Source organism: Nicotiana tabacum, chromosome 24 (genome assembly GCF_000715075.1).
Source record: "Nicotiana tabacum cultivar K326 chromosome 24, ASM71507v2, whole genome shotgun sequence".
Taxonomy (NCBI): Eukaryota; Viridiplantae; Streptophyta; class Magnoliopsida; order Solanales; family Solanaceae; genus Nicotiana; species Nicotiana tabacum.
In genome coordinates, this window is record NC_134103.1 from 77,644,061 (window position 1) to 77,669,939 (window position 25,879).

Genomic DNA, 25,879 nt, shown 5'->3' on the forward strand with positions numbered 1-25,879 from the left:
TAGTAAATTATCGTAATTGATCGAGAGGTAATTACGGTAGCCCGGAACTCATAATATTCAAAGAGAATTACTGTGAGATTATAGCTAAAGAGTTAAGAATTAATCCGGCAATTGGGGAAAGCAATAGCTCTAGATCCTTTTATCCTTGAATTCAATTTTAGTCTTGATTATTGCTAATTTATTGTCATTTTTTCTTAGCTAAATAAATTCCACTGATTATTCATAAAACTCTTACATCTGGAAGTTGCCTGAGCTTATCATTAGCATTATTTAAAGTTGTAATAAATAGGTTAGTTCCCTGTGGGATTCGACTCCGGACTTGAACCGAGTTATATTTGCAGCGACCGCTTAGTTCTTTTTACAAGGCATAGTTGGGCGTGATCAGCATCTGCGGAGGTATGATCACAGATGCGGAGCCACTTCTGCGAAGATTATGTTGCTTCTGCGATGCTGAGGCCTATGGGGGGGACTTCGCTTTTTCGGAGTATTTGTCGCTGATGCGATGTCTGCTTTCGCGGCCCATTGATCGCAAATGCGAAGATGTCCGCTTCAGCGGCTATTTGTGATCTTCTGCGGTGTCGCAGGTGCGACGTTCCTGTTCGCAAATGCGAAAAAGTCTGGGCAGAATCGCATATATGTCGAGAGTTTGATATTTTTTAACATATTTTGAGTTCTAAATCTCGGTTTTGGGAGATTTTTTGTGGGTTTTTCAAGCAACTCATTGGGGTAAGTGTTCTCTACCCGAATTTTGTTATATTTCATGAATCCATTGCTATTTTCATCATTTAATTAGTGAATTAAGTTAGAAATTTGGGAAAAATTGGTAGAAACCTTTCAAAATGTAAAATGATGATTTGAAGGACGAATTGATGTCGAAAATTAATAATTTTGGTATGGTTGAACTCGTATCGGAATAATTTTTGGGTTTTGTAAATTTTATCGGGTTTCGAGGTGCAGACCGTGGGGTTGACTTTTTAGTTTTAATTAAAGATCGAAACTTTATTATGCGAAATTATTTTCTATGAGTTTTATTTATGGATTGAAGTTATTTTGGATAGATTTGAGCCGTCCGGATGTTGTTTCACTTGAGAGGGCCATTTTAGAGTATCGGTCTTGCTTCTTTGAAGTAAGTATCTTGCCTAACTTTGTGTGGGGGAACTACCCCCTTAGGATTTGAGTCTTTGGTGCTAATTTTGTCATGTGAAGTCCGTGTACGCGAGGTGACGAGTACTTGCTCGGGCTTAATTATGGAAAGTTGACCTTTTAGGGCTCTTAGGTTCTTATGTTCATTAGATATGCGGTGGTTTTGATATGTTAAGTTCCTCGTTTACTAGTCTCACCTCTACGTGTCTTAACTGGAATTAATTGCTTCATGTTCTACCCTTATTGCCTATTTGACTCTTGTGTACCTTAACTGAAGTTGTTGCCTCTTCGATTGCCATGCTATCCTTCCCTAATTGCTTATCCTTAATTGAAATTATTATTATCTCTTATGTAATTGTCTATCCTTATTTGAGGTTATGATTATCTTTTTCATTGCTTATCTTTAATTAAATTTATTGTATCTCTTCGTAATTGCTCGACCCTAAATGAAGTTTAGTCATCCTTTATCGTAGTTGCCTCATCCTTATTTGGAATTATTGACTCGTGTTGTCTTCCTTGTTGTCGAATTGTACTTTTGTGAAATTATTTGTTACATATTATTTCTCCCTTGTTGAGATATTCTTATTGAGACTAGTATTCCCTATTGTGTTTATTCTTTGTGAGCTCGTTCTACCGCTTCTTTATGATCCAAAGCTCTTGAGTTGATTTACTTGCCGTAGTCTTGTGTTATTATTATTTTTGTTGCTGTTGTACTTAGTTTGTTGAGCCGAGGGCTATGCGCAGTTGTAGTATTGACACTGTTTAGTGGAAATATTGTGGAATATAGGCACATGTTGTAAAATGTCATTCTATTGTGATGTTATGTTTTTGGCACGTGATATTGTTGGGAGGTTTTATTCGGGTGTTTGCACGAGGTTTCTGCCGTGCTATTATTACTATTGAATATGCATATGCGGTGTGACAAGGCAGGCTATATCTGTATATTTGCGCATGTGGCGAGACAAGGTGGGAACATTTATATGCGCGTGCGTCGATACATAACGATCATTTACTTATTTTTGTGCACGTGGTGAAACAAGGTGGGCTATGTTGGGGATTGATTGTGATGACTTGGGATGGTTTGGGGGCATTGTTGTTGTTGATATTTGTGTAGTGGCGTGCCTACCTTGTGTGAGTTTTACCTTGTGCAAATTGTGGGAATCGTTTCTTATGTGCCGTGCGTTTTCTCAACTCTTACTCTTTGGCCTGAAGTGTGATAAAATACTTGCACAAGCATACACATAATTAATCACCCATGTCGGTTTAAGAAGGTAAATCATGATGTTATTGATCATTCATACATACCCGCGTCTACTTGCCTTATATGTGAGAATTGTTATATTGGCACGTGCGTCGTCCGTGCAGTTACCTGTTGTAATGATGACACGAGATGCCAAGTGATTATGGTTCACGAATTGGGACCCGTGAATTATGAATATTTTTGAGGTTTGGTACCTCGTGGGGATTATTGGATAAACCTGGTGTGAAAGCGGTTATTCTTATTGAGTTGCTACTTGTCTTTCCTTTATTTGTTTTTCACTGAATTTAAACTGTGTCCAGCTTACTCTACTATATATGTTATTACTTGTGGTGTCCCGCTGCTAATTGTTGCTTCTATTTTCTATTGCAAGCACCGTATTATTGTTGTCATTATGCGTAGTTCTGTAGAGATATCGTACTTTGTTAGTTCTATACCTATACTTATTCAGGTTGTTTAGTCCAGTAGGTGTCTTGACCGTCCATCATCACTACCCTACTGAGATTAGTCTTGATACTTATTGGGTACCGCTGTGGTGTACTCATACTACGCTTCTGCACATTTTTGTGCAGATAGAGGTAATTCGGAGTCAGTCGATCTCTAGCTAGCTGTACGGATCTTGTTGTTGAGATTCAAGGTAAACCTGTTGCTGCGTTCACAGGCCTCGGAGTCACCACCTGTTATTGTACTTGCACTGTTTTATCTTTATTTCGAAACAGTTGTATTTAGAGGTTTTTGTAGCAAACTCAGTAAAGCTTATGACTTGTACTACCAGTTTTGAGAATTGTAATCGTGTATTAGGTTTTTATCTCATATTCTTCGTTTGGTGGTTGATTTCTTCTATTAATTCAGTAAGTGTTAGGTTTACCTAGTCTTAGAAACTATGTGCCGTCACGACATCCTACGGAGGGGAACTAGGGTCGTGACTATCTGACAGGTATAAATTATTCCAATACTATTTTTAGTCCTGGAATAATAACCAAACAAGGGATAAGGCGGTACTAAATTTTTATCCCAAAATTATTTTTGTATATCCATTATACCAAACGACCCATAAATATAATAAAATTGACAAAATACTACTAGCGTTTACAGGGAAAAAAAATGTAGATCATTTCAAATGACTGAAAAAAGGAGCTTAGGTAATAATAGATATTTTGGCCGAATTTATGTTACCTGCTCTTATTTGAAAGAGTGTGAGGAGTTGTCATAACGTGATTTGTGACAATACACTAGTTTACTTTCGGTATTAAATATTTGATAGAGACTTCAGTAGCGTTCAATATCGTTTTCTACTTGTTGGAAGGATCTTTACTTTCTGGTTGTTAGATAATTTAACTTACTGTAATCAATTTTTGATTATCAATTATCAAATTAAATCATGATGATAACTAAGCGCGTAGGGTATAAGAGAAACTAGGAAAGATAAGTGAAGTGGGGAAGGGATACAGATCGAAGAGATAAGATATTGATAAGCTCATCTTTCCACTTTTTATTCGTTTTTTAATTATTAAACCCAATAATAAGAAGGATAAAATGAATAAATTTTGTAATGTTTTCCAGATTTTTGGGAAGAGTGAGGAAAAGTGTGAAGCCACTTTTGTTATTAAAAAATGGGAACTTATCCAATTCAAATTTAATTGAATCTTAGGACCAGTGTAGCCATAAATTTTGGCAATTATTTTTAAAAAAAAATTAAAAACAATATTTGTTCATGAAATACGATCAATTTTTGAAAAACAAAAATTGAAAAAAAATACAAGTTCCCAAAAAATACGTTTTTGGATAAAAAATTTCTTTCAATTTTTTTCAAATAAAATATATTTCCTAATAAAACTTCAACTTTCAAAAATTATTTTCCAACACAACTTTAAAAACTCATTTTTCAAGTTTCAACCAAATATATATCCAAACACTAGCTTAATATGAGACAAAATAGCGGTCACTAACACATACTCGCTGAGAAGCAATTCTTTCCTAAACGCTACATGAATGTAAAATACTTTGCGCAACAATTTTTTTTTTTTCTTGCGTGAAAAGTTATGGTTAGGCCAAAAAGATACCTATGCTATAAATAGTTTTGGTAAGGCCAAGTTAAGAGCAAAGGAGTTATGATAAGGGCCCCATGAAGTGACCCATACAGGACAAGCACCATCATTTTCATTTATGTTTTACAGGGGGGGGGCCATAACTGGACAATTATGAGCATTTTTATGCACAGACCCACACCCCTTAGCAAATTTAATTATATAAGAAGAATAGCCTAATACACTTGTTGCTTGTTCTGATTTGATATCAAGGTTTCTTAATTTACTTATTTTTTTATCCAGATATTTCTACTTGATCAAAATTTATATTTTAAACCCCTCTAATTATGTGTGTATCTCACTTGCTTGACGTGGAAGACACATTATTTTCCACGTAATTAATTATATTCTATCTACTAAAAACACTTATTATACTCTCTTTCCTTTTAAAAAAAAGAACTAAATTGAAGAAGCGGAGAGAAATAGGATACTGCACAAGCATGCCAAGCTTAAACCAGCAACTTCCATGGCTACTCCTATAATGAGCAATCATAATGTGTCACGACCCAAAATCTACTAAAGGTCGTGATGGCGCCTAACGCCGTCGTCAGACAAGCCAACGGTAATTAATCAACTTAATTACGTATTTTAGTATTTTAAAATCATAATTTTCATTAATTAAATAGTATAAAATAGAATTTACAGGGTAAATGATAATATTTACACAAACTACAATAATGAACAACTCGTAGGAACCCCTAAAAACCGATGTCACAAGTGCATGAGCATCAACTAGGAAGTATAATAAAATACAACATCTGTCTGGAATATAAATTAGAAAGGGGAATATAAATAACTCTGATGGAGACTCTACAGGCTGCGAATCGCAACATGAAATGCAGCTCACGATGAAGTCCCCGCAATAGCCACGCCTTTGCACCCAAAAGGCCACAAGACATATATGTACCTGCACAATAAGTGCAACAAGTGTAGCATGAGTATGTAAATGAACGCGTACCCAGTAAGTATCTAGCCTGACCCTAGAAGAGTAGTAACGAGGGGTCGATATCGACACTTACTAGTGGTCCAATAAGACAGATACACTTGAAGTAAACAGATGTGAGTCAGAGTAAATAAACGAAATAACAAGTCTAAATACGTGGTACAATTCTCCTCTCAGCAATAACTCAAGCTCTCAGCTAGTAGTTACCTCCTCAATCAGAGTATATATATAATGGATCTCACCAGATAAATCGTCACAGTTCAAATCATGAAAACTCACAGATATACTGGCTTCTTGTCAATTATTACGAACGATTTCATAAGAGTATTTTATAGAAATTGCCGAGGCGTACGGCCCGATCCTATCATAATATGTGCACTGCTGAGGGTCGAACCGCACGAACCATAGCTACATCTATTATATTGCCGAGGCGAACGGCTCGCTCCTATGAGAGTGTGATACATAATCCTGCCGAGGCGAACGGCCCGATCCCATCATAATGTGTGCACTGCCGAGGGTCGAACGATACGAACCATAGATGTATCTATTATACTGCCGAGACGAACGACCTGATCCCATTAGAATAAGAAGCTTTAACGGGTCCTTGACCACACTCACGAATAGACGTGTGAGTTATAAATTTTAAGGGAAACCTTTCGATGAAAACGCATAACACGTGAGAAATTCGTAAGAGGAGTATAATTATATTGCGGCTAATCATGAAACCCGTCGAATCTCTACAATAGCAAGTCTATCACTCTACGCAAGTCTAGTCTCAAGTCGCAACGTAATATAAAGGAATTTAATAGGCAAGAGACAACTCAAATAGTATATTTATAGCATGGCGAGAACCTAAATCTACCCGAACATAACATGAATCTAGCTACGTACGGATTCTCGTCACCTTGTGCGTACATAGCCCCCGTAGCAAGTAGCACATATCAAATACATCACCTAGGGGTAGTTTTCCCCCTCACAGAGTTAGACAGGAGACTTACCTCGCTCCGAAGTTCCATAGCCGACTCCAACGCCACTCTAACACCTCAAACCGATGCCTGTCTCTCCAAAACTAGTCAAACAAATGTACAAATCCATAAATATATACTCTATTACCCATAATTAATCAATTTATAACAATTTTCAACTCCACTCGAAAAGCCGATAAGGTCAACCCTCGGGCCCACGTGCCCGAATTCTGAAAATTATTTAAGGTAATCATCACCCATACCACCACGAACTCAAATACATAATTGATTCCTATTTCCATATTCAATTTCGTGGTAAAAATCCAAAAATACCAATTTCTAGATTTTCTACCAAAATTCCATAATTTCTACTAATTTTCATGTTTAAATCCTTGTAGAATCAATATATTTAACTTATAATAGGTGGTGATAACTTACCTTGCCATAGATGGAAAAAATATCCCCTTAAAAGTCTCCAAAAATCGCCCCAACCAAGTAAAAATGAAAGAAAATGGGCCAAATCTCGTATAAAACCAAGTCCTCTGCCCAGCGATCACCGCACCTGCGGTCACTTGACCACTTCTGCGGTTTCGCAGGTGCGTCCAAAAACTCCACTTCTGCGGTTCCCTTCAGGCCCCTCGACCTTCGCATCTGCGGGTAGGTTTTCGTACTTGCGAAGGCGCACCTGCGCCCGATCCTCCGCTTCTACGGAACTGCCTCTCCTTCCCCCATTCTGCTTCTGCATCCAACAGCCCACACCTCCGAGCTCGTAGGTGCGGTCGATTTTCTCGCGATGCAAAGCCAGCCAGCCTCACTCCCCCTCCGCTTCTGCGACCCTTTGGCCGCTTTTGCGTGACCGCACCTGCGACCACTTCTTCCGCAGGTGCGAAGGCACTAGTCTTCGGCAACACTAACACTTCTTCAAATCCAAATTTAAATCTGTTTTCAATCCGCTTCAACCCCGACGCCCCCGGGACCCCATCAAACATACCAATACATCCTAAATCATAATACAAACTTAGTCGAAGCATCAAATCACGTCGAACAACAACAAAATTACGGATCAACGACCGAAACCTTTCTTTAATCTTTCAAACATTCAAACTTCGCCGAACGCGTCCGAATCACACTTAAACATCCCGGAATAACGCTAAATTTTGCGTGCAAGTCACAAACCACGATATATACCTATTTCAAGGTTTGGAACTTCGAACGGACATCGATAACACCTAAATTCATTTCAAATCAAACTTAAGGATTTCTTAAACTTCTAAAATGCCAACCTTCCATAAGATGCACCGAAATACTCCCGAACCACCTGATACTCAACCCGAATATACGCCCTAGTCCAAAATCATAATACGAACCTATTGGGACCTTCAAATCCTGATTCTGAGGTCGTTTACTCAAAAGTCAAACCTTAGTCAATTCTTCCAACTTAAAACTTCCGAAATTATAATTTTCCATCCGAATCAACTCTAAACTTCCTGAAATTCAATTGCGATCACACGTATAAGTCATAAAGCATGAAGTGAAGCTATCCAAGGTTTCAAACCGCCAAACGATGTGCTAAAGCTCAAAACGACCGATCGGGTCATTACATACTGTCTCTTTTTTTCTTCGTACAATTTCTATAAGACCCATTACAAAATGCACAAAATCAGATCATGATTTTTGTACCAAAAATCCTTTTTAACTTCCTATTTTTCCGAGCATAAAACTCTTCTTGGGAGCTCATAGAACACAGATAAATTCATCCCCCCCCCCCCATTTACTTGGTACTTATTTCACCTTAGAGAGAATTGAACATAAGTTTTAGGTATTTTTTTAATTTAATTTCAGGTATGTTTGTTAAATCTCATCTATATTCTCTCGATTCCTCTTTGTTGTTACGGCACGATTCACTGCAACGAATCGCAGTCTCTAATTCTAGAATCCTTGGAAGCAGCACGTTAGTCGTGTGACTCTGTTGTATGGTTGTTTAATGGTGGTGGGAAAGCAATAAAAATGAACTATAAGGAAAAGGAGGCAGGGGTCACAACGAAGAAGAAAGGAGAGGAAGCGGGTGTCGAAGGAGGGATTAAAAAGATGGAGGAGGTGTTCACGACCAGAAGGGGGAGGGGAGGGAAAGAAAAAGCTGGGCAGAGAAGAAGATGCAGAGAGATTGGGGAATATTTTTTAAAAAAAAATCTTTTTCTTTTCTTTGTTATTGTTTCTTTTGATTTTAGTTTTTTTTAATGAAACCTAGTGCATTCACTCGCTTTTAAAATCGTGTAACCATGTACTTTATCTGACTCAGCAAAATAAACGCCACATAAGCTTGGTCAACGGTCAGAGTAGTTTAAAATATAGGTTTTGATCAAGTAAAAATGTTTGGATGAAAATAAATAAAGTAGAGGGACCGGGATATCAAATCGGAATAAGTACAAGCGTTTACTAGGCTATTATGCCAATTATATATCGCCCTTCATCTTGGAACCAAACCATCCGTGTAATAATGTTGAAATTAGACTTCTTTGCTAAACAAACAAAACTTCAAAGCGTTCTTTTGCTCTCTCTTTTTAGGTTTATTATATACACAAAAAAAATATTTAAAGAGCGAGAACTATATACAACAAAGAAAGTTCAATTGAATTTCATTTATCGCAAAATTATAAAAGGTAATATATATATATATATATATATATATATATAGATAAAGAATGTACCGCCTTGAAAAAGTGGGGTTCTCTAAAACTAGAAGGCCACCAAACTTGCACTTCATTTGTAATATGGGGTACGAAGGGAAACCTTGTTTAAGCAATAAGGTATTAAACTTGTGCAAGATGAGTAGTGACGGAGGCAGAATTTTTACCAATAGAATTCAAAAAGTAAAAAAGTAAACAGGTAAATAATCTAGTGGATTCATCATCTAATGTGTATATATACATAAAATAAATGAACCTTATGTATGTCATATTTTTTCCGGCTCGAAGGAGATTTAGGTGAACCCTTCCACCTCTAACTCCGTCCATGATTATTGATGAGGATTAAAATGAGTATGAGTTGGAGTAGTTGGACTAGTTATAGCAGTTAGTAATGTTCTAGGTCTTGGGCCTGCAAGAAAAAGACATTTGAAAAGAGAATCTTATGAAAATGTCCGGAATAGGTTCAAACTTACCAATCTCTAGCCATTAATCATCAACTTATAAAAATTAGTCAAATGCATATAAAAATTAAAAACTTAGATGAATAAGGATTATTTTCCTCCGCGAATCACGCGCAAAGATCTTTTTCCATATTCTTAAGTGTGATCAGTAACATGAGATGCAAGACGGAAAGAAAATTTCATGGATGAGGTAGCGAACAAGGTGATAAAACACAAAGAAAAACATATATAATATTCCCAAAAAACTAAGAAAAAATGGATTTTTTCAATGGATAAGGTTGAACTTCATTGAAAACAAATAGATGAATCAATATACAAAAATTTAAGGAAGATTTGAGGTGATTTGGACTAGTTTAAAGTCAAAATTCATAGTTGGATCGAGTTTAAAAATTTCTCTATGACATATGAGTCAAACATGTATCTCACATACAGGTATACATGGATATACAAAGTATATACAAGAGATACACAAAACAATACATAGGAGATATACGTATACATATCATCTTCTTCCATGTTCATCTTGTGTACTTCAAATTTGGCTCAAATTTCAATTCAAATCACCTAAAATCTCCACCACATCGTCCCAAAATTGAGATTCACACTCCTTATGATGTACCAAATCTATTCCAACAACATCCACTCGAAATAAATTCAAATATTGAAAAACCAAAATTTTGAATTCAAGCTTAAGCAAGCTTTAATGGCAGTCCATGGTGTTTTAAGTGTAATCCTTCAACCCAATCCAACAAACTAAAGTTAATTAGTAATTTAATAATTATGTTTGAAATCAATAATTATATCGTTCAAATGGCATGTAGTCAAAATAATGGATGCTTTAAAAAACTGACATTAATTGAATTTTTTTTTGGATTAAATTGACAATTAGGCCCTTTTTAGGAGATATTTTATTGAGATTTTTTCTCTCCTATATAATATTTGAAATTTATTTACCATAATTGTCCTAGTTTTGTATATTACCCGCCTTAAATAAGGATTACTTATAAATTATATACAATCCATTATTAATGCCTTAAATTAGGGGATTCAATTACACCATTTTCCTTTTTTTTCCTCCTCTCCTCTTTCCTTTTTTTTTTTTTTTCTGCCGCCTTTATTGCTTGTAAAATTAAGGTGAAATCTTTTCTGAGTGATAAGGAAATGTCAAAAAAAATTTGCCGCCTTAATTGCTTTTAACAAAACTTGGCTCTATAAAATTTTACAAGAATTTACTTCCTTAATTGTCACAGTCATACACTGTTTGGTTTAAATTTGCTATTGTTTTGTTTTTCCAACATTTATTTAGTAAAAATAGAATGTTATCTTTATTTTATTCTACCATTTACTAATGAAATAAAAAACTTCACGCGATAAATAATATTATAAGTGGCAACAGCAACAACATACAAATTTATATGGTACAACAACATACAAATTAAAAATAAATTTCATACAAATTTGATACATCTACAACAACATATAAACTAAAAATAAATTTTATATAACTAATTATATAATATACAACTTATCTACAACTTTCATACATTATTTTTACCTAGTTAAATACAACTACAACATCATACAATTTGAATATAATTTTCATACATATTTTATACAATATGTATTTTGTATGTATTTCGTATAAGATTTGTATATATTTGGCATATGGTGTGTTCTTCTTCTTCTCTGAAATTCCAATCAAAACTTCATCTCTTAATACAATTTTGATACATATCAATAATGTTATGTAAAAAATAGTATTTATAACTTAAATACAGATTTTATACAATATACAACTATTTTTCAACTTTTATACAATATTAATATTAAAAAAACATAACTACAATAGAATACAACTTAAATACAATTTACATACAACTTTAATACAATTCCGTAAGTATATTGTATGTCATGTGTTCTTCTTCTTCTTCTTCTTCTTCTTCTTCTTCTTTCAATCTGAAATTCAGCCAAAACCAAGTCTAATCTTTATCAACCACCCTCAAAATTAAGATATAAACTCCAAACGATATTCCCAATTATTTACAACAACACCCAATGCAAACAAATAATGGTTTTTGAAAACCCAAATTTGAATTCAAAGCTTCAAAGCTTTTTAATGGTTATCAATGGTGGAGAGTCAAACACCTTCAAAATTTGTTGATTGACTATTTTAATTTGAACATCAATTGTGCAACATGACAGGAAATTACTAAGTTAAAGCTCTAAAGTAAAACGATCGAAATCTTGATGAATTCCGTTAAAATTATATACAACATGAAAAGATAAAAAGTAGAGAACATCAAATGAAGAAAAATCGGGGAAAGCACAGAGACGGAGAGAGAGAGAGAGAGAGAGAGAGAGAGAGAGAGAGAGAGAGAGAGAGAGAGAGAGAGAGAGGGAGAGAGAGAGAGAGAGAGAGAGAGAGAGAGAGAGAGAGAGAACAGGGATGGAAAATAATTGATTTCTTTTGACCCACATTGTTTTGGCCTCACACCAGCCATGGCCGAATATAAAAAAGGGCAGCGCGGTGCACTATACTCCTGTTATGTGCAGGATTCGGGAAATGGTCGGACCATATATTTTCGCAAAAGACTGTTTCCACCAAATCTTTTAAAAAATCCCTTCTAAACTTAGACACTGTTTATGTGTTCTAAACTTAAATTATTACTAGTTCTAATTATCCTCATAAACTTAGGCTATTATTATTAGAGAAAGATTTGAAATCCTAAGCTAATAAATATTTAAACTTGGCTATTATTATTAGAAAAAGATTTGAAATCCTAACCTAAGTTTCCCCCCTAACCTGGATGAAAGGGTCGTTAGACCTTACTGCTAAAAACGTTGCTAGGGTAGTGCGCTAGTGCGGCTTACTTTGCTCTGTCAAGCTCATCTGTTAAAAAAATCATATCTTCTTTTTTAAATAAGGTATGCTGGTATGCTTTGAAGTAGTACCTAGCTAGTTTTTTTCAACACTCAATCAACAAAAAATCGAATAAAACTTAAATGAAAAAAAATGTGAATACTCGGCTATAGCCTTTAACCCACTAGACGATCTAATCCGAGGAAATGACGCACATGTTTTTTTGCTTACGTGGACATCTTTTTCAGACCAAATTTGTAAGAACTTATTTGGTCGGAACTTTATTATCCAAGCTAAATTTTTTTATTTGTTAAAAATGATGGAGTTATAACCAAATAGTCAACTAGACTCGCTGTTTAGTTTATACACATATTATTCATAAATTATACATATAATATTAATATATATTTGCCGATTATTAACAATTATTCGGGTTAATTATGCTCTCTTTTTTAGTCTATCCCAAAAAAGAATCACAACTTTCTCTTTCTGAAAAATATTTAATCTTAGCAACCCCATTTTGTCCTTAATATAATGATAAGTTGGGACTTGCATCATATAAAAGTTCATTCTTTTATAATGAAATAGAATAAAAAAGACATGTAAAACTCTCACCATCACCCCTTCACGAAAGATATGATCCTGCATGTAACTGAAACTGTAATATACCCTTCCACTTGAAGCGTGACTTCCCTCGAATTTCAAACTTCAGAATATGGCATGGAAGTTAAGTGTAGTATGACATGACACAAGTCAATTCATACCCATAATAATGTCAAAATCAACCATGTGTTACATAATCAGTTCAACTGTCATATCCAGCCGAGACATTAAGAATCTCTTACAAGCCAATGTAACTTGTTGCAATCGAGCTGTTGTTGAAGAAATGATCAATATATTACTTGTGTAGCTTACCCTTTAGACCTTTTTGAGAAGGTTACGTTCTGTTACAAATATGTTTACTTGATCCACAAAACAGCTTCATCTCAGCAGACAGGCCAATCACCAAACTGCTCTTTCCTGTAAAACTATGTACTGTTACACCCCTGGTTGTAACTCTCTTCTTCTATGGTTCCATCAAAGTAATGCAACACTTAAATGTTTAGCAATTGAACAGACAAGTAACTGTTGTTTTGGTATACTAGGTCCAATTGGCTACGCTCAAGTGCCGGAAAGACTAATAATACCTGCATCTCCACACTCTGTGGAAGCAACCCAAGCACAAGTTTAAGGAAGAAAATAACATATGTGCTTCATTTGCAATCCAACCTTCAAGAACTTAAGAACATTTTCTGCAACAAAGTTGCAAACAATATCCACTATAATGATTTACCAGAATCTTCAATTTGTTGAGTTGGTCTAAATGTCCAGTAGAAAGAACTGGAATAGTTGATTAACTAAACTATTTAACTTAAAGCTTCATTAAATTTGAAAACGCAATCATAAAGCCTTCCACCAAGGAACTGAGCAACCTCTGGGTGCTTCACCTGTGTTGGAGAAATCAAAAATAAAAAAAGGTTAAAATTAACAATAAAGGGCAAAACTTTGTTTTAAAAAAAAAAAGGGGGGGGGGGGGGTTGCTCAAGGTTGTAAATGAAAGCATGAAGTTATTACCATTCCAATCTTGAGTGAATCACATTTGAATTGAGCATACAGGTTTGTCTCTATTCCGCGGCCCTGCCAGAAGAATCGAGAGTGAAACTCAAGTTTAGAGAGGGAGGGGGTGTGGGAATTTGCAATTACTTAAGTATGGCGAGCCATGCAGCTCCATAGAGATATAATCATTGTAGATTTGACATTTTCTGCATAGTTATTATCTCTTTTTGTTTAGGTTACAATTAGATTCTTTTAGATTAGATCTATCTTTTGCCCTTGTTACTTAGTTTGATTCTTTTTTTTTCCTATTGTTATTACTTAGTTCGATTCTTTTCTTATTTTTTAATCAGAAATACAGTTTTAACTGTCCCAAGAGTTTAGCTTGTTTAGGATCTCCTGTATAGGCCTTTGATTGGCGGACACTGACTTTATAAATAATAATCATCGAATTAATCTCTCTATTTCTCTCTTATCCTTCTCTTTCTTTTTCCTCTCTCTCTTAACTTTTCTCCCTTCTCCCTTTTCTTGCTACATTAGCAAGTAGGAGAATTTGTAAATTTACAAACTTCAAAAAGTTTTATTCCGTGATGATGTCGAAATTTCAAATGCTCATATTTTTTTAACAAAACCACAAATTGACAAGTTCCAACACATGATGTTGCAAGGAGTGGATAATTGGTGAAAAATCCAAATTAAGAAACTTTGATCAGTTTATATAAGTTCAAGAGGGAGAACAGTTCCTAAGAACTGGGGGTAGTGCTTAGTAGCAAAAGTTTGCCAATTATATTATTCCCCAATCTTGCCTCCCACCCACATGGGCATCATCATCGTCGCTCATCCCTAGACTTTTAATGTAACCTGTGATCCCCTAAGAACACAGCTATTCACACTTATCAACAAAAAAAAAGGATCATGGCCATTCACACCTAAAGAGGCAGCCAATCTAATTGTGAACCTGAAGCTTGGCAGATTCTTCCCACAACTTGCCTTATTCCCCTAATATTTAATCTAGTAGTCCATGCACGAAGATTGATATAGTGGTATCTAAGCCACAGTACATACTGAGTGAAGTCAAGTTGAAGCAATAAGATATGATTAACACAGATAACTTGTTTCCCATTTAAGGATAATAATAAAGAAAAAGAAAACAAAGGGTAGGAGTTGGAATAACACCCACAAGACAAGGTATGAATGAATCACATCACTGACTGGTGCTTTTTAAAGGGCAACAACAACAACAACAAAGAATCACTAAATTCTAACTCATCATTCCACAGCGGAGATAGCAGTCTCCAACAATAACTGCAGTAGCAGCATAGAGGAAATGGTAATTTTCCTCTAGGTATACTGCGGTTTCAGACGAGCATTGATACGAAACTAGAACAAAAGCTGACATGCAAGGGCCTTCCTAAAGGGATTGGCTATTGCAAAAGAATCAATTAGCAACAGGCTTACCATGCCTTCCAAAATGACGAGGTCAGCATCACTTGCCAAGTATGCCAGTTCCTGAGATACCGTTGTGAGATCAATAACCTGCGACAACATGCACAAATGCTCTCAGTAAAATAGATCTGACAGCTGGACTAGCCCAAAACTCGCCTTGTCAGTATGACATCTATGCAAGTCCTCACATGCGTAACGGCCCAGCCAAGCCAAGTTGGAGAGTGAGCTCAAGGGTTGATGCATAGTAAATTTAGGTTGGGTGTGAACCAAAATAAGGTAGCTGTGAATTCAACTGGCATGCTTAAAAGTAGGAATTCACAGTAAGCTTACACAAAATGTATAAAACATACTCCTATTAGGTATAACTTAAGGAATATACTAGAAAGAGTGAATAGCATATTCGTCTATCATATATGTCAAAGAAAGCAACTTAATCCTTCATATTCAGTATGATACAATTATCTATTTCTCAGTAAATAGTAACAACGAAAAGTTCATAATATTTCACAAATCACTCAAAATAGTCATACAATGTTTGACAAATTAAATGAAAATGAAAGACAAAAGAAAAGGCAATTTTTAAACAACAAGAATTTTTTTTTTAAAAAAATAGAGATATCTGTTAAGAGATATAGGAAATTAATAAGAAATAGGAGGAAAAAAAGGGTTCCAACTAGTTTAATTAAATTAATCAGCCAAAATTAAATGAAGGGGATTTAGGACAAAGGTTAATGAGTTGAAAGAGAAAAAAACCACGAAAAATAGTTTAAGGCAACCAACAGGTAGCTAATAGTAAGGGGCACAGTGCATTTTTTCTTTACAGCAGAAGAATTTTATTGATTTACATTAAAAGATTGAATTTGTGGGCAAACCAAGTTTATAAGCACTAATCTGTAACTAGCTCTGGTTTGAGACTTTGACTTGTTGTTTAACAACAACTGGTTTCTTAATTTTGTCCAACTTGAATCTGCAAGTGGGACTACTTCCATAAGACTATAGAGAACCTTTGATTTTTTGGGGGCCCTAATTAACCAGTTTTCACAGAAAAGAAATGTTGGGATTGATAAAAATCGCGAACATAAAAGGTGAATAATTACGTCAGGCTAAGCAATAGTAGGCATGGAATTAGAAGATTAGTTGTGAGCCACCATCAACTCAGGTCAAAAACCTTGATTGAGAGCGACAATCTAAATCTAGAAATGAGTCTCACTCCCACCCTTTGGGGGGCAGGGAGGAAGCCCTGCAGCATGTGAATGAAGCTAGAAAATGACTGCCACTTACCGGCAAATCGTTTCCGGAATTGGCAACTAAAAGATTAGATGTGTCAACACCTATGAGCTTCCCATGCTCATCCTTCAACTGTTAATAACCCAAACAACATGTTAATAACAAACTAAAGCTGAGAGCCCCAAAAGTTTTAATGTAAAGCTTGCACTACCTTAGATATAATCTCTACTAACTCAGTGTAAGTAACATCATTGATGGAAGGCAAGTCATTAGCAGCCAAAACAACCTGGCAAAGAGAAAAGTAGTAAAATGAGATATGGAAACAAGAAAAACACTGTTACCAGAAATGCTTTCATTTACTACCAATACGAGCTCAAAATAGCTACTAAATGTATCAGTTGTTCAATTGGCGGCAACCAATCTGATGCACTCCATACTATCATCATGGCTACAGCCTACATATACAAAATGTGTAAGTTATTCACTGGGGCTTCATGCCTATTAAACTAGGGCTAATTAGTATTCCCTGAATTCATTCAAAATATGTTCAGGTCCTAAAGTTTCTTAGCTTCAGGGGATTGATGAAACAGAAGCAAGAAAAGAGAGATGATATTCACTGTACACAAGGCACTGCAACCATGTATGGCCATACAAGCAACACAAAGCCCCAGCTCGTTTGTAATGTTTTACTGGAGATAAAACATTTTCATTAATGTAATCAATGCCGCAAAAAGAGAAATAAAAGAGAATGAAGTTACACTTTCAGAAGAGGAAGTCAAAGTCCTATAGCAGTGATCTCTAATACACCACATTAACTTGTGTGCACCCATAGAAACTCACAGACCAAGCATATCAAGTACACGTCAATTAATGGCATTTCATTCAATGCAATGTAATCAAAGAACAGTCCAGCTACTGGTGGCCTACAACTTGAATCCAGTTTATTAAATGCAAGAAACGTCCGATCTTTACATACAGCAAACAACAAGGGACGCCAAAATAAACCTGTGCTCCATGACGAAGTAATTCTCTAGCAAATGGCAAAATACCCAAAATAATATCTGCACCAGAATTATCAACAAAGATTACAGCCTGTATAAGAGTAAGGATGTCAGTGAAGGAACAGACATCAAACATACTGGATCCTGGTCAAAATAAAGATCAGAAAACTTGAAGCCCAACGAAGACAAAATATGACAAGAAACTCACCTTTTTCCATGTTTTTTTACTCCATTTTGTAATGAAAGTGTCCATATCATCTATAACCCAGGGTCGAGGGACTAGGTTTTGGCAACTAGCTAGAAAAGACATACCATCCTCTGAAAACAGCTCTGCAAGCTTCAAGAGAGGTTAAGGAAAGTAGACATTAATTACATGATCTCAAAAACTTTGAATCATTTTAGAATTGCTGGTTGTGCAGGATGCAAGATTATATTATATCAAAATCAAATTTGAAAGGTTTCTTCTAGCTGGATCCTCTATAGGTTCCAACAAGATGCTCAGGATATCATACTCTTGCATTTCACGGAGCATCCCCTATTGAAATCTGCATGTTGTTCTATGTTACAAGGACTCAGGTATGCAAGTCAGAGAGGGGAATGTATATAGGCACGTTCAATTTCTAGCAGGTTTCATGTATTTGTAAGGATCTTTACTGGGAACCTATTTATGTACCACCCGATTGACATGAGTAGGTTTAGGCAAATGAAGAGTTAACACAGGTGTTTAGCAACAAGTTTCTCAAATAAGAGCACACCCTTCAGATGATGAAATCTAAATCATCTCAACTGGCTGATGTACTGGTAATTTTGAGCCTCATAGTGTTACTGGCAATGGCTAAGCATTCCAAAAGATTTCTTTGCTAAGTCTAGTTGATTTGCACCTTTCATAAAGTTTCTAAGCTAGGAAATATTCCTGATACTCAAATAAGAGCACTCCTTTCAAATGATGAATCTAAACCATCTGAACTAACTGATCTACTGGTAACTTTAAATCTCACAGTGTTACTGGTAATGGCTAAGCACTCTAAGATTTCTCTGATAATTCTAGTTGAGTTGCATTTTTCATAAAGTTTCTACGCTAGGAAATGTTCTGATAATGGTCCCAAGATTGTAGAGTCCTCAAAAAGCAGAGAGACCATAAGCAATGTGATTCAGTAACTATTAGGCTTGAGCACGAGAACCATGAGGCAGAAAATAATTTTCTGATCCTGGGAGTGGCACATGATGACAAGGCTTTTTGTCTGAAACTTCAAAGTCGAAGCGCAAAAGAGTCTGTCACAGATACCAGTCTTCTGGTAATCCTAAGAATGAAAAGGGCTGCGTCTAAGTATGATCAGTACTGAGTGCTGACATTATGGGTTAAGATGTAAAAAACCCTTAAAGCAGAAACATATATGATATATGCAAGGTTGCTCTTCGATATCATCCAATCGTTTTCGTCAAGTTGTTTCACTTTTTTGCATTCATTCTAGTTTCTACATATACATGTTTTCCTGTATTCCTTAATATGTAATCATCTTACCGAAATCCCATTTGTCCGAGCTGATTTAATAACCAGCTTCTGATTTAACCACATTACAACAACAACAACAACAACAACAACCCAATGAGATCCCATAAGTGGAGTCTGGGGAGGGGAGTGTGTACGCAGACCTTACCCCTACTCTTCCGGAGTAGGGAGGGTGTTTCCGGTAGACTCTCGGCACAAGAAGGAAAGAGACAGTGTATCAGTAACAGCAAAGGAATCCAGAAAGATAACACCAACAACGCCATAACCAAAAAATAGACAGAAAGTAATAACACTAAGCAGTAACAAAGGCACAGTACTACAGACGCAAGGAAATAATACGGACACAGCAAGGGCCACTAAACATACTACAACCTAACCTACGACCCTAATGACATATTAAGAATACAACTGGAACCACTAGCAAACACGATTATACTAGCCTCCTATCTCCTAACCTACAACCCTAATGTTCGACCTCCACAACTTCCTGTCAAGGGCCATGTCCTCAGAAATCTGCAACCGCATCATGTCCTGCCTGATCACATCTCCCCAATATTTCTTAGGCCGCCCTCTATCTCTTCTCATACTCGTCAAGGCCAACCGTTCACACCTCCTTACTGGTGCATCCAGGTTTCTCCTCCGCAAGTGTCCGAACCATCTAAGCCTAGCTTTCCGCATCTTGTCTTCCATGGGAGCCACGCCCACCTTCACCCGGATATCTTCATTCCTAATCTTATCCAGACTAGTGTGCCCGCACATCCATCTCAGCATTCTCATCTATGCAACTTTCATCTTCTGGATATGAGAATTCTTGACTGGTCAATACTATGCACCATACAACATGGCCGGCCTAACCACCGCTCTATAGAACTTTTCTTTAAGTTCCGGAGGCACCTTCCTGTCACACAGGACGCCAGACGCTAGCCTCCATTTCATCCACCCCACTCCTATACGGTGCGTGACATCCTCGTCAATCTCCCCATCCCCCTGTATAACCGACCCCAGGTACTTGAAGCTCCCTTTCTTGGGGATCACTTGAGAGGTAAGCCTCACGTCCATGCCCACTTCTCCCAGCACGCCACTGAACTTGTACTCCACGTATTCAATCTTAGTCCTGCTCAGCTTGAAACCTTTAGACTCAGGAGTCCGTCTCCAAACCTCCAACATCTCGTTAAAACCGCCTCGCGTCTCATCAATCAGAACTATATCATCAGCGAATAACATACACCATGGCACCTCCCCTTGAATATGGTGTGTCAGTGCATCCATCGTCAAAGCAAATAAGAACGGCTGAGCGCAGATCCTTGGTGTAACCCCATAACAACCGGAAAATGCTCCGAGTCGCCCCTCAGTGTCCTAACCCGAGTCTTAGCTCCATCATACATGTCCTTAATCACCCTAATATAAGCCACTGGAACACCTTTCACCTCCCGGCATCTGCAAAGAACTTTCCGAGGGATCTTGTCATAAGCTTTTTCTAGATCAATAAACACCATGTGCAAATTCTTCCTCCTATCCATGTACAGTTCCACCAACCTCCGAATAAGATGAATCGCTTCTGTGGTAGAACGACCAGGCATGAACCCATATTGGTTATCGAATATCGACGCCAACCTCCTCACCCTCACTTCCACTACCCTCTCCCACACTTTCATGGTATGACTTAGTAACTTGATGCCCCTATAGTTGTTACAGTTCTGGATATCGCCTTTGTTCTTGTATAGTGGTATCATCGTACTCCACCTCCATTCCTCTGACATCTCCTTCGTCCTGAAAATAACATTAAACATCCCAGTTAGCCACTCCAATCCTACTCTACCCACATACCTCCAAAATTCTACCGGAATTTCGTTTGGCCCGGTCGCTCTACCCCTGCTCATCTTACGCATAGCCCCCACAACCTCCTCGACCTTAATGCGCCTACAGTAGCTGAAATCTCGATGACTACCGGAGTGCTCCAATTCTCCTAGCACAATGTCTTTGTCTCCTTCGTCATTCAGCAGCTTATGAAAGTACGTCTGCCGCCTCCGCTTAATCTGCGCGTCTTTCATTAACACACGGCCTTCCTCGGCCTTGATGTACCTCACTTGGTCTAGATCACGAGTCGTCCTCTCTCTCGCCTTGGCCAGCCGGAACAACTTCTTGTCCCCGCCTTTGTCCCCCGGTTCTTCGTATAGGCGACCAAATGCTGCATTCTTAGATTCCGTGACCGCTAACTTCGCCACCTTCTTAGCTTCCTTATAACTTTCTCTGTCCATCCGCCTCTCCTCCTCGCATGTACTCTCCACTAACCTTTGGTACGCCGCTTTCTTTTCTTCCACCTTTCCCTAGACCTCGGCATTCCACCACCAGTCGCCTTTGTGCCTGCCCGAGTAACCCTTCGAGACCCCTAGCACCTCTCTCGCCGCCTCCCTAATACAGTTCGCCGTCATCGTCCACATACCGCTTGCATCCCCACTACTCCTCCAAGGCCCCATAGCCAACAACCTCCTCTCCAGCTCCTGAGCTTTCTCCTTCGTCAAGGCACCCCACCTAATCCTCGGACGACCCCGAACCACCTTATTCTTCCTCCTTGATGCCGATGTCCATCACCAAGAGCCTATGTTGAGTCGCGAGTGTATCACTCGAGATAACCTTGCAATCCTTGCACAACCCTCTATCATAGCTCCTTAGGAGGAGATAATCAATCTGAGTCTTAGTCACCGTACTCTGAAAAGTAACCAAATGCTCCTCCCTCTTCGAGAAACTAGAGTTCGCAATCACTAGCTTATAATAAATAAATAAATAAATCATTTCCAGCTTCCAATAGAAAGGTTAAATATCATCAGTGTTTTGGGATGGCCTAAGACTAATCCACGAATAAGGCAAAGAAGCCAGCCCAATAATCAATTCAAAGATTGAGAACTTTCTAAGTAAGATAGAAAACTTAGTCTGAGAATCAATTATCCACTTAATTGACTTCATCAACCAAACCATGTCCAGCATAAACTTTAAGGCAAAAAGTCCATAAGACATGATTATACGCTTTCTTGATATCTGGTTTTCATAGAACATAGTACTTTGATTCTAGACCACAAATACCTTCACACTGTGCACACCTTCTACAAAAGAATTTTAAATTTTCTCATAACTTTTGTTAACCGTAGTGCCCTACTTAAGGAACAACTCCGTGAATAAATACGCCAGACTAAACTATCCAAAACAACAACATGAGATGCAACCACATTTTCATTATTTACTTATAATGTTAAAAATATTCTTTCTCTTTGGTCTAGTAGTAAGAGAGTTTCGAACCATGTACCACTTGCCCTCGGGGATTTCTCTGTTATCAGGAAAAAGAATTTCTTTCTTGCCTTATCAATTGCACACACAGCTTTATATTATGTCTGCAAAAATATGGGTCACTTAGCCAAGCCAAAATGTTGACTAGGATCAAACCATGATGCATGTCAACATTTTCCCTCTTTTTAGAAATAAAAATTCTGTAGTTAGTTATGGGTTTCAAGCCTATAATTGAAGAACTGTCAAGAGGTCTACTGCGAGTTTGTCAAGGCCAAAGCTATACACAGATTTACGAATCACTTATGGCAAGAGAATCTAACATACCCATAGTCCTTTGATTAAGAAGAGTGAAAAGCTTTCGTCAAGCAATTTGGTAACTATCTCAATCATATTTTGGCATCATTTTCGACAATGAAGGTCAAGCAACTTACTAAATATCTCAGTGCCGCTATTTTGTCACCAACTTTTTTTTAAAAGGAGCTAGTTTGTCACCAATTAAGACACTAAATGTGGCAAGCAAACAGAGAAAAACTACTAAAGGAGCCAACAGAGGAAACATGAACTTGAGTAACTCAACTTTCCACTAGAATTTCGAGATAATTTGGGCATAACATTGAATATCTACAATTCTATGTTGTCAAAAGTGCTATAGATTACATCAAAGTGATTGATGGAAAGCGTTCTATCAGTAGTTGCCATAACTTGACTGACTGCCCGAGCATAACATACAAGTTAGATGAAGTAATGGTTCAGATTGTTAACTGACTTCTTGCAATGATTGTGAAGAAATCATGGATCAAAAAGCATGACGTACCTTTGCAGAACCAAGATCAAATATATTTCCTGCAAAAATTCCTCTGACCAAATTCTTTACACGCTTGGCTTCATCCTCAATAGCATCATTAAGACGTACTACCTCCTCAAATAAGGATATAGCCTTTGCATTTTCTTCATCCTAATGCATTTTCATACACCAAAAACCATAGCAGTTAAAACCAGACACTAATTTCTAATGTTGCAGGATAAGGAGTACAAAACAATCTAATGACCTTTAAAGAACTGGATGGTTTATTTTGTAAGGCATGTCAACATCCACAAGCAAACACCCTAGTGCATGTTTGCATAGCAGATGCAAAGTTAGGGTCTCATATTTCACCTCTGGATCATCCACCATGTTTTAGAATGACAGTTTTCATCTATATATTAGAGATTTTCATAGCACTCTACACATCCTTACGGTTATTTCTATAAACATTTGCTAACACGAGAGAGTCAACTTGAGGAATTTAATAATGGAGAAATCATACTAACCTTGACCTTTTTAAATATGTCTCTGAATCCCACTTCCCTAAGCACTTGCTCTCTAAGGCGACAAAGAAGCTAAAAGAATGCAAAGAAGGAGAAATTTGAAGCTTCTTAGCAACAACAAAAAGTTATCAGGCAACTTAAGGGTCAATAACTGCTTTGCTAATACGGTTGAACTTACAATGCAATCAGGAGGCCCTCCATGACTTTCAGGATCTTTCTTTAGATCCTCAAGTATTTCAGCATACCTATCCACCAAAAGAAAAAAACAGGTAAAAATGGAAACTGTCATCAATTTTGATTTTCTAGCATATAAACCTCAAACCTTCTGAAATATACTGACACTTGCTCAAGGTATGGTCTAAAGCGGCTTTAATTTCCCATCACTTTGATGACAAGTCAAAACCACTTATAATTAGAATATGACTATATCGATACCCAATTCCCTCCAAAACGAACACCAAATTTACATGATACTAACCTACACAGTAATTTTTCTTTTATAAAGCAAATATTTTTCTTGACAAGTATTGATAAAGAAAATATATTTTATTGATTGAGAGAATATAAAATAAGAGAAGGTCGTCTGAAATGGTTTGGCCATATACTACGCACACCTCAAAATCCAGTAGGCGGTACATTGATGATTAAAGGTACTAAAAGTGGACGAGGTAAGCTTAAAATCATGTGGAGAGAAGAAGTCTCAAAAGACCTACAACTCTTAGCATTAATGACTTAGTTCTTAACAGAATATAAAGGAAACAAAATATCTATACAAGTGATATAATCTAGTTGGGATTAGCTTTATTGTGGTTACACTTACTTTAGGTCAAATTAGAAAAATGTGAGATTTAGAGAACTTCTAGATTTATAGCCCACTAATTTGTCAACTACCTAGCCCCCCGGCTGCTCCTCACACCCTTTCAGCACATTGTAGTCTGTACTTAAGCTAGCTTGTTTGATAAATAGAGAATCAAAGAATTGACCAAAAGCAACTTTCTTTCAGCATTCAGTACTTAAGCTTAACACTTGGAAACTAGTTCTTCTAATTTAGTTTCCTTGGTACCCACCGCTACCCTTATCTAACAAAACGAATTAACAACAGAAGGAAGTATTTTCTATTCCATTGACCAACCTATTCCGTGAAGCTAGGGGTAATAGATAATAGTTCAAGTTTTATGCACCTACAATACAATAAATATTTACACAATAAGGTCACTTAAAAGGTAATATCTGGTATCTCTACTTAATAAATAAGCATCGGTTGGTAACTTAGAATAAATAGTGAGTAACCTGCTATAATAGATTAAATTTTATTAATAGTGTAAATATTAATTATACAACCAGTGCTTATAACTCAAATCCAAATACGAAAATACAAAAATATAGTATAGAAGGATACCTCTGAGCAAACTTTTCGGCTCGCAAAGGAGCATCTGGAACAGTGTCATCGCTCTCGGCCCTCTTCCTGCATTTATTAAAAAACAAATGAAAATTCTCAGATGAACGAATTATTACGGGCAAAATTTAGCTCGATAAGATGGACAAATCATTTCTCAAATCTACAACTGGAGCATTTGAGTACCTAAAAGAAGGGATGGAATTGAAAAAGAGGTCGATCCAGGAAATCTCGGTGGGAGTAGGTTTCTTGGGATTGTCGGAAGGGAACCTATAAGGAATGGTACATGCTCGGTAATTTGACTCGATCGGCGTCATCAGCAACGGGAACGGCACCAGTTCGCCTGAGCTCTCCATCTTTACTGGCGCGTTTCGACTCGCTCGATGTCCCTTCTTTTTATTTTCCTGGCAGACTGAACTCTGCACCTAAAACAAGCATAGTCTGTTAAAAGGTCCAAATTTATTCCTTTAGTTTAAAAATATTGTGTCCGTTATACTATTCATTTAATATCTTTTATACTATTGCATCATATTTAACTCTATCATGATATTATCCGACCAAGTTTTACTCATACTATCGTCAAACTTTTAAAAATTACTACCAATTTTATCACGTGACCCAAAATATACTAAATTATTTTAATTAATTCACTTATTCTTCTTCTTAATTTACTATTTTCGAAATAGTTGGCAATCTAATACTTTCTTAAAAT

General features: G+C 36.8%; 1 protein-coding gene across 1 annotated transcript; it reads right to left on the reverse strand.

The window, feature by feature from the left end:
• Positions 1–13,630: 13,630 nt before the first annotated feature.
• Positions 13,631–25,659, reverse strand: LOC107782056 (damage-control phosphatase At2g17340-like). The gene is made up of 12 exons (XM_016602888.2): positions 25,354–25,659; positions 25,171–25,236; positions 23,950–24,016; positions 23,775–23,843; positions 23,278–23,418; positions 17,880–18,008; positions 17,676–17,762; positions 16,882–16,956; positions 16,725–16,802; positions 15,456–15,533; positions 14,019–14,081; positions 13,631–13,891 (listed from the first exon to the last, which is right to left on the reverse strand). The coding sequence occupies exons 1-12, from the start codon at positions 25,521–25,523 to the stop codon at positions 13,811–13,813; spliced, it is 1,104 nt and encodes a 367-aa protein (XP_016458374.1). The 5' UTR covers positions 25,524–25,659; the 3' UTR covers positions 13,631–13,810.
• Positions 25,660–25,879: the final 220 nt, after the last annotated feature.